The 10,655-nt window shown below is 38.9% G+C and overlaps 1 protein-coding gene across 2 annotated transcripts in view; it reads right to left on the bottom strand.

Moving 5' to 3' along the window:
- clcn2b (chloride channel, voltage-sensitive 2b) overlaps window positions 1-10,655 on the bottom strand; it is a 274,822-nt gene that overhangs the window by 157,809 nt on the left and 106,358 nt on the right. For both annotated transcript variants that reach the window (XM_014023466.1, XM_014023465.1), the window contains exons 3-6: window positions 10,320-10,451; window positions 8,706-8,834; window positions 6,611-6,744; window positions 5,890-5,967 (exon numbers count right to left, since the gene is read on the bottom strand). In XM_014023466.1, coding sequence (XP_013878920.1) covers window positions 5,890-5,967; window positions 6,611-6,744; window positions 8,706-8,834; window positions 10,320-10,451 — 473 coding nt within the window. The remainder of the gene's footprint in view (window positions 1-5,889; window positions 5,968-6,610; window positions 6,745-8,705; window positions 8,835-10,319; window positions 10,452-10,655) is intronic.

Below are 10,655 nucleotides of genomic sequence, written 5' to 3' on the forward strand. Positions count from 1 at the left end.
GGTGTTTACAGGCACTGTACATAGTGCCAATGTTACGTTTTTACTTTGCCACAAGGCAGACTGAGCTTCAACTCAGACATCAGGGAGAGCTTTGAACATGTTCCGGGGGAAGTGGGGGACATTGAGTCCGAGTGGACCGTGGGCCATGTTTCATGGCTCTATTGTTGAAGCGGCTTATCAGATCTGTGGCCACAAGGTTATCTGTGTCTGTCGCGGTGGCAACCCTCAAACCCGCTGGTGGACACTGGCAGTGCTAGATACTGTCAGACTGATGGAGGAGTCCTATCAGGTTTTCTTTGGCCTATGGGATTCGGAAAACTACTGATGGCTACCAGCAGTCCAAGACGATTGCGACTCAGGTGGTAGCTGAGGCAAAAACTTGGCCATTTGAAGAGTCTGGAGGAGCCATAGAGAACGACTTCTGAACGGCTTCAAGGCAATTCTGGATCTGATGAATCCAAGAGATCTGGGTTCTCTAGTCTCTCGTGCTGAAGTCACCAAGGTGGTTACAAAGCTCCTCTGTGGTAAGGCCTAGGGGTTGGATGAGATTCGCCCCAAGTTCCTTAAGACTCTGGATATTGTGGGGTTGTATTGGTTTACGCGACCCTACAATACTGCTTGGACATAGGGGGCAGTTCCCCTGGATTAGCAGATTGGGGTGGTGGTCTGCTTATTTAAAAAAGGGGACCACATTGTGTTCCAACTACAGGGGCATCACACTCCTAAGCCTCCCTGGTATGGTCTACTCAGGTTTATTCCAGTTTACTGGTGAGCACAGGTGAGGTTGTTGGTTTCCCCACATAAAACTTAAGTTTCCCATTATAATGTGTGGGAAATGTCCCAAATATTCTCAGACATTTGGTACACGTAACAGTGGGGCTCAACCAGCACTATGAGTACCTGATGCCACTAGTAAAGCTTTGACTGGTAAGCATACTGTAGGTGAGGAGTTTGGCTTCCCACTTAAAATCAAATTTTCCCATTTTAATGTGTCCCAAATATGCTTCTAGGATATTTGGCCCACGATACAATGGGGCTAAACCAGCACCAACAAGTGCTGTACATGAACACAAAATACAAACAATAAACAAAGTACAGGGTTAACAGAATGAACAATATAATCAAACAAAACAATGGCTGGCCCAATATGCTCTTTAGACTCAAAAGCCTGTTTAAAAAGATGAGTTTTTAAAAAATCTACTGGTAAGGGTTACTTGTGAGCATAGGTTAGACTTAGTGCAAAACAACTTATGTGGCCAGTGTAGTCACAGTTATTAACTTGAAGATCTAGGCAAAGTCATGTTTTCCCAGTGCTCTTTTTATCTTTAGTTTTAGTCATAGTGTGAATGCAGGTTAAAAATGTTGCAATTCCACTGCCTTCAGCAGTGCTTTCAAAACTTCCCAGCTTTCTAACATTTGTGCTACATCTGATGAGGGTCAGATACTTTTTCTATCTCCTTCAGGACACTCACTCCTCTCTCAGTGGATGTAACTTTCACTTCCCAACTGAAACATTAATTTGAGCTAAAGAGTAAGTGCATACATGAAATAAAGATGCAGCTTGTTAATAAATGAAAATAATTAGGTATTTATAAAATGAATTATTACTGGATATTTTCACAGCAGAGTGAAAGTGGCAGGGATGAGGATTAGTACATCCAAATCTGAGGTCATGGTCAGTCAGATTGCTATCTACAGTTCAGGGGTGAGGTTATGCCTCAAGTGGAGGAGTTCAAGTATTTTGGAGTTTTGTTAATGAGTGAGGGAAGAATGGAGAATGAGATTGACAGACATTAGTACAGCTTCTGCAATGTTGCAGACACTGTACTAGTCTGTCGAGGGGAAGTGGGAGTTGAGTTGTTCAAGCAGTTCAAGCTGAACTCTCCCTTAGAGATAGGATGAGAAGTATAGTTATCTGAGAGAGACTCAAGAGTAGAGTCGCAGTTCCTCCACATCAAAAAGAGCCAGTTGAGGTGGTTCAGGTATCTGGTAGGAATGCCTCCTGGATGCCTTCCTAGAGAGGTGCTTCAGGAATGTCCAACTAGGAGGAGACCCCTTGGAAGATCCAGAATATGCTGGAAAGACTGTCTTTTGTCTGGCCTAGGTACGTCTTGGAATCCTCCCAAAAGAGCTGGAAGAGATGGCTGGGGAAAGAGAGATCATGGCCTTCCTTGCTCAAGCTGCTGCCCTTGCGACCCAACTCGGAGTAAACTGTAGATAATGTATGTATAAATGTATGCAATTATGTTTTTTATGTTTTGAATTACGTTAACAATATTATTGTCTAAAAGATTTGGAGAAAAAAAAGCTTTTTCAAGAAACAAATAATAGGATAAAATTGTAACTACAAAACAAAAAAGGTATAGGTTTGCACCACAACAAAAGTTAGAATCATAAAAATGATTAAATGCATCAAACTGCAGCTTCCAGTGTTTCCAAAACATTCTTTTCAACAGTTTAATCATTTCCCTTTGTTCTTCCTCACTACCCTTCATCAAAAATTCACCTTAACTTGTTCTCCATCTTTTTCATCAGCCTTGTTTTTTTTTTCTGTACAGCTTCCTCCTATTTTCTCTGGTATTAATAAGAAATTTTAGCTCCTGTTGTATTCCCACAGTTTTCATATTTTTGCAAGCAGTTTATTTCTGTATACTTTGTACTATTTTACACATTCAAATACCAAAGCACACCTTGATTGGGAACAGTGTGCTATGACCTTTTTAACTATTTTTGGCACTTTTCATAAATCTTTAAGCAATATAAAACTAGAAAGTACAGTTTCCTCAAATGATGGTGGCCGGTTTGGATTTTGATGTGACAACCTAATAAAATATCTGGCAAAAACGATGGAATCACCAGCCTTGGATGAGCACTCATTCAGACATTTCATTCTGTACAACAAACTCAGATCAAAAACATGATACAACTAGACATGGGTTTTTACGATGTAAAAACAAGTGTGCATTGCCACGTAGCATGTCATTGCAGCATGGCTTTGCCTGCTGCATTGGACTTGCAGAATGAAATGGGACCAAGTTCAAATGTGTTTTCTATACCAGCTTGTGCCTGTCACGTGAGCAGGTGTTTGTAATTAAGGTAATTGAGTGACAATATGAAGCTGGAAGAGATTTTTTGTTAAAGTTGCATTAGCCAGGTTTTGAACCCTGATCTCCCACATGAAAGTCCATGACATAGACCATTGGACCAGTGGAGCTGTGAAAGAAGGTGGTGGCAGGGGTTGGTTTGTATGTGTGCAGAAATAGGCCACATTGCCAATACAATTATTGACACTAAACTGCATAATATTACAACAATAGAGCAGTATTAAGACAATTGTATAGTAAAGCATGAGAATAAAATCATATTATTGTAAACACTGAACCACTGAGTGTAATGGTGTGACAATACAGTATAATCTGAAAATATGTGCTTTAAATGAAAGTGTTTGTTCATAGTTGGGATTGAACCCTGATCTCCCACATGAAAGCCCATGGCATAGACAATTAGACCATTAGAGCTCTGGCAGAGTGTGGTGCCAGAGGTTGATTTGTATGTGTGCAGAAGGAAGCCGCATTGCCAATATAATTATTGACACTAAACTGCATAATATTACAACTATAGAGCAGTATTAAGACAATATTGTAGTAAAACATCAAAATACAATCATATTAGTATTATAAACACTGAACTATTGAGTTTAAATATTATGAAACTATGGTACAGTACATTATTGTGTAGATGCAGCAGGGGGCAGTATTGGACCAGTACAAGGCTACATTGACTGCCATTATAATTTATTAAACATTAATATTTAAAAAAACTAAAGGTTTTACAGGCATCAAAAGGCATAGCCATCATTAGGCACAGGGGCTTTACAAATATAAATTACAATGGCAGCTCCAGGACAAAGTATGCAGGAGGAGAAGCATGGCAAAGTTGAGATGACTTGGATGGGAAACGAATCACAATAGTGTGCATTGCATTGGCAATGCACACTGATAATTAGATCATTCCAAAGTGCAACTTGTTGGCTTTCAGGAACACTCAAAGAAATGAAAAGAAAACATTGTGGAAGTCAGTGAATGTTACTTTTATTGACCAAGCACAGGGGAAAAAAATGGAATCACTCAATTCTGAGGAAAAAAAGTATGGAATCATGAAAAACAGATAAACAAAAGACCATTCAAAATGCATCACTAGTATTTAGTTGCACCACCTTTGGCTTTTATAACGGCTTGCAGTCTCTGACGCATGGACTTGAGTGACAAACAGTATTCTTCATCCATTTGATGCCAACTCTTTGATAGCAGTTGCCAGATCAGCTTTGCAGGTCGGAGCCTTCTTGTGGACCATTTTTTTTCAATATTCACCACAGGTTTTCAATTGGGTTGAGATCTGGACTATTTACAGGCCATGACATCGACTGAATGTGTCTTTCTCCAAGGAATGCCTTCACTGTTTTTGCGTTATGGCATGATGCATTGTTATCTTGGAAAATATTTCATCACCTCCAAGCATCTGTTCAACTGAAAGGATGAGAAAACTGTCCAAAATGTCAATGTGCATTGATAAAAACAATTAACCACAGTCATCTCCCCAGTGTCCATGCCTGACATGCAGCCCCATATCATCAAGGAACTGTGGAAATTTGATTGTTTTCTTCAGACAGTCCTCTTCATCAATCTCACTGGAACTTCATCAATCTCACTGGAACGGCACCAAACAAAAGTTCCAGCATCATCACCTTATCCAATGCAGATTCTTGACTCATCACTGAAGATAACTTTCATCCAGTCATCCACAGTCCATGATTGTGTCTCCTTATCCCATTGCAGTCTTGTTCTTTTTTTTTAGGTGTCAATGATGGTTTTCTTTTAGCTTTCCTGTATTGAAATCCCATTTCCTTTAGACAATTTCTTAAGGTTCGGTCACCTACATTGGCTCCAGCTTCCTCCCATTTATGCTACATCTGTTTAGTTGTACTTTTTCGGTTTTCAAGACAAATGGCCTTAAGTTGTTTGTCTTGACACTTTGATGTCTTTCTTGGTCTACCAGTACACTTGGCTTTAACACCCATTCCATGCTGTTTGTATTTGGTCCATATCTTGGATACAGCTGACTGAACAGCCCACATCTTTAGCAACCATGCGTTAAGAGTTACCTTCTTCAAGAAGTTTCACAATCCTCTTTTGTTTCAAGAGACATTTCTCTTGTTGGAGCCATGATTCTTACCACTCCACTTCGTCCAGCAGCCCTCCAAGGTGTCATGACTGCAGGTGTTTTTAACTGCAGACTAATGAGCAGATCTAATCTGAGGCAGGTGTCCATTTAGGGAAAGGAAATTGACTGGGTGTGTCCTTAGACCTCCAGTTTGAGTGATTCCATATTTTTTCCTCAGAATTGAGTGATTCCATATTTTTTCCTCAGAATTGAGTGATTCCATATTTTTTCCTCAGAATTGAGTGATTCCATATTTTTTCCCTGTGCTTCGTCTATAAAAGTAACATTCACTGACTTCCACAATGTTTTCTCTTCATTTCTTTGAGTGTTCCTGAAAGCCAACAAGTTGCACTTTGGAATCACCTTATTATTGTATCATGTTTTTGATCTGAGTTTGTTTTACAGAATGAAATGTCTGAATGAGTGCTCATCCAATACTGGTGATCCCATAATTTTTGCCAGGAGTTGTAGTCAATAGTGACCTTTCTTATGTCTAAATGCAGTCACCTATGTTTTCAATTATCAGCTCACATGATGGACATACAGAGAGCATGTCCAAGTTCCAAAGTCTAACAAATATTTTTTTCTGTTAGTGTCATCAGAAATAAAAAGAAATGACAAAAGGCAAAGGTAAGAAATACAAAAGTTTTAAAAATGACAAAATCTCACCTCATAGATTCCTCCAAACAGAGACATGAACCTGCTGAGGAGAGCAGCGCAAAGACTGGCGATGTGGACAAAAGGACCCTGATGGGAGGAGACAAAAAAGACATGGGACAGGTGCATTCACTTCAGGTTAAACACCATTTTAGCCTCCCGTTTGTTGTGAGCCACATATGACAGCTTTTTGAAGCTCTTTGAAAACACATCAATAAGAAGAAGGTCTGCAGAGAGTCTTAAAATTCACAGGATGCAGTTCAAAGTGGAACTGATGGGATTAAAAGTGGAAGAATTAGAAGTGTGATGCACCAGTATGAAGTAAAGTCCTGCATTGAATCAGAACTACAAGATACTGCTGCATTGCTGCACAACCACAGGACCTGAGGGGTGTGTGTGCGTGTGTTTTGTTTTCCTATTGGTATATCTTCAGGCAAAGCAATCTTTGGAGCAAAGTTCTACTTAGCTGAGTTTTTAAAACAGCCTTATACAGCCATCGTTGCTACAGTGCACTTATAGGTATCTGTCCAAAAGATTTTACATGTTGGTCTTTAACAGCATTGTGAAAGGACTTCAGACATACAGCATAAGTCATGTATTGGGCTGACTCACTGATTCACAAAGATGTAATTTTGTCCTGAGCTGTGTGCACACCTATCCAATTCAACTCAGTTTACAAGCTGACATATGTAGCACACACAAGCAAAAGGTGTTTACATTGTATGTGAGCTACCTCTTTGCCCAGAGGCATGCCACTGCCCAGAGCACAGGTAAGGCCAATGACTTTGGCCACAAAGGTTTTAAAGGTGAGGTATTCCTTCAGTACCACTCCTCGCAGGATTGTCTTCATTTCTGGAATACCAGAGCCTGCAGGACAGACAAGGAAAAATGGAATTGTTGTGGAAAAACTCTGAGGCACAATCATGTCAAATTTCAGCAGATTGTCTGTAAAACTGACTGTAATAGTCATTTTTGTGTTGCCAAACAACAATTACCGTTTACAAGCACCTTTATTTTGACTGACTCCAAAAGTTAATCAAATATAATTTTTTTTATAATGACATTCTGAAAGTTTTAATAAAATCCAACAGTAAATTTCACACAGACAAAGAGGGTTGATACTGACAGTAATTGACAAGGTTTTAAGAAAAGATCTCACACAATAATTAGCAGTTGTAGTAAGCTACACTCAGCTACTATCATACCACATTTTAGAAGAATTTTATTGTTATTGTTATGTTATTGTATATATTTATTTTGCAGGTGTGAGCTGCCTATTTGAGGGAGACACACCTCCTCCTCTGGGGCTGGCTCTCTCACCTCACTTTCATTCTTTGCTGAAGGCAGCAGTTTAGTTATGGTGCTTCCCAACTACACCTTTTTCAGTTTAACATATCTTTTTTAGTTAAATCCACTTTTTGTCTTGGTCTCATTATGTTACATTCTGATAAGTCAGTGGGTTGTAACAATGTCAAACTGTTTCCCTTTTGTAAGATGAGCTGGCATCTTGAATTAGATTTGCTTCAAACACTAATCAGTTGTGAGTGTATGTGATTTTATTGAAACCTATAATTTTTTTACAGTGGTTCAAGATATACAGTATTGTGAACAAAGTGGTCTCCAAATAGTTAATAGCAAAATGTTAAACACTGTGAGCAATCAGTTAGAATTAAGACATGTATTAGAGCTACTAACACAACGAATTCTAGCTCAATGTGTGTAAAATTGCCTGAATTATAGCAATTTGGGGTTTTTCAAGGTCAGTTAACTGTAGCAGCACATCTTGAATTTGATTGACCCCAAAAGATTGAATCAAGACTGTAAGACTAAAAACATGTTGGATGAACATTCAAAGTTTGACTTCATCTGTCTGAGAAAAAAACGACTGTCAACGTTCTAACGTTTCAATAATAATGTGTGACTAATGCTGAGCTTCAGAAATAAATTACGTCCTATGAAAAATTTGGTCAAACAAGTAAAGACAACCCATTAGTGCAGAATATAAAGCTAACAATCAAATTGTCATCCAGAGACCAAATAAAAACTGTACAAATCTTAGATTGGTTTTATGGCCAATACTGATTTTGGGTTTTTGAAGAGCTCTGACCTGCTAATGAAAATTTTCATATATACCAATTGTCTGTCAGTGAACTAACCCATACAAAGTCATATAGATTTAAGATTATCTGATCTTATAAGAAGTTGTTTTAAGATGGCAGAGGTTCGACGTACCAGTTCATTTTGTGTTGTCGGGTAGCATACTGTATACATCAGCAGTAGTGCTATTATCAATTGTTAATCATATTATTCCTCAATTCTAATATTTTGGACAAAATTGTACATTCAATGACAAACAACATCAAAACAGCGTTTATATGTTTTGTGTCACTCCTGGCTTGCTGTACGTTTACTTTCGGTTGACGTTCAGCGCTAACGTTAGCTTCCAACAATAAAATAGGTTTTCCTCCTCAGACTCTTCATCCAACACAACACTGATACATCGTTGAGTGAAAACCTATCTTTCCTGCTGTCACTGTTGTTTATATGCTTAGCTATAAGCTGTACTACACTGGGAATGCTGTGGGAGGGCAGAAGGAGAAATTATTACAATTTATCCTCCGGCGCTTCTCCAGCCAATTTATACTGTTTGTTTCGTAACATTAATGTAAGACAACCAGGACACCCTTTATTAAACATCCATCATTGGTTGGATGTTCTTTAACTAGCCAATTACATACATGAACAAAATGTTGAGTCTTCATTGGTGTTTGAAAATGAAAACTCACACAGTGTTCACGCTCAGTTTGTTGCAAGATTGTGTGTCCTACCAACAGCCTGTGGGGCGAGGATCTGGGTGAAGCCAGCAGAAAAGGTGATCAGGACTACAGGGTAGGTGACCCAGGCCAGATACTGCAGGAACACGTTGCTGTCCAGACCCCCATACATCCACTTTTGTGCTGTTGTCATAAACACATAGTTGAGACAGACATGTCAGCTATGGTCACAAGAAGGGCAGAACAAATGCGCTGAGCAGAAAAACAAGAATTTGTGGTGGTGGTAGTAGTTAGACATGGGCAGTATGAAGGTATTTTGTTATACTGCGGTATCAAAATATGACAATGGTATAAAAAATGATGACAATATGCATGGCGTGAGGTGAAGCACATATGAAGCTGGGACAAACATTTCAGAATGCCCACGTTGTTCCTGAGGCATGCTCTGATCACCTCAGCTCATTCAGAAAACAAACAGAAGGGAGGGGGACAACCCATCTCTTCTGCCTCTGAACGAGGTTTAAAAAAAAGCATCATTGGCATCATCTTTCACCCTTTGTAAGAAAGTGTTCAAAAACTGGATGCCTGAATAATTGCGCATTAAACCAAGTTCCCATTATAAGAAGTTTTATCCTTCAGATCTAAAAACTCCATTCATGCTCAGAGTCACTGGGGCTGATTAGGCTCAGGGTCACTCATAGGCAAAACAATAGCTTCTCTCTTTTGCTGATGGCTTTGCCATAGTCTCTCTCTGTCCCTACAACCCAAAACAATTTATGGAAAACTCTGGTCCAACACCTGGGGTGGTACATTTTACTTCAGCACTGATATACTCAAAATCTTAAATAAGTATTTGTTTATCCTACGAAGGAAACACATATTAAGTAGAAACATTGATTCCATCACTGTTTAAAGTAAAAGATCTAAAATTCAGTCACAATTTCCTTCAACTTAATTATGTCTAGTTTTGAAATAATTTGCGATCTATTGGTTACAAGGTTAATTTCATGTAGTTTGCTAGTATTAGCTTTACTCAAATCAATTTGCAAGTTATTATAAGTATAGAATGTCTGTTTAGAACATAAATAATGGAGTAATCAGCTTTAAATCCTTTAAGTCTTGAGGCCAATTAGTTTTTGTTTCCTATTTAAACCATTACTTACTCCACTTTCAGCCTCTTTGTTTACACCCCTTCAGGAAGTTCTCACCACAAGCAGAGCACCATCATCTTTAGTATCAACTTCCACTGCTTTCCTCAAGCCTCAGTACAATAATTTACAAGATCTTGTTATTCTCACCATGTAACTGTAATCAATATTGGTTTTGACTGGGCTTTTAGAGATTGTCATGTTAGCTCAGAGTGCTCGGCATTTATATCTGATTGCTTTAACTAATGTAGGTCAGCCTGTTCTTTCTTACCAAGCAAACCTTGAAATAAATTCCTAACTAAAGAAGACTTGTGTTGGCAGACATGATATTGCTTCTTGTTAGATAGAAAACTATTTTGAAGTGTTCTTAAATGCTCGTCAAGGCTAAGCCTTTTTGATCAAAGACACAAAAGAAAAAAAAAAAAGAGACTTTAATGCCACTTTTTATAAAACTCTAATCTACTTAAACTTTATTTCTTCATAAAAGCTGACCAAACCCCTCTTTTCCTTCCTCACTCACCTTGTAGGCAGATGGCGATACAAAAATCTACCACCCAGCTCACAAGGGCCATGAGGAGTCCCAGAAGGATGAGGAAGATCCAGTCTTCTCCAACTCGTGAGATGAGGAACTTCTGACAGCGAACCGTGCAGACTGCAGGGACAGCATGAAGACCAACATGTTAGATCCACAGTCCATTGACACATGCCATGTTGTGATTTTGTTAAAACTTTTAAATGATATGGAGGAAATCATTGGGCTTCATGCAAGAACCGTTCGTACGCACAGATTTGTTCTTAAGTTGTGCGTACGAGTGATTTAGGAGAATTTGTGGCATTCACCAATGTTTTCGTATTC

The sequence above is a fragment of the Austrofundulus limnaeus genome, unplaced genomic scaffold, assembly GCF_001266775.1.
Source record: "Austrofundulus limnaeus strain Quisiro unplaced genomic scaffold, Austrofundulus_limnaeus-1.0 Scaffold371, whole genome shotgun sequence".
In the NCBI taxonomy this organism is placed as follows: Eukaryota; Metazoa; Chordata; class Actinopteri; order Cyprinodontiformes; family Rivulidae; genus Austrofundulus; species Austrofundulus limnaeus.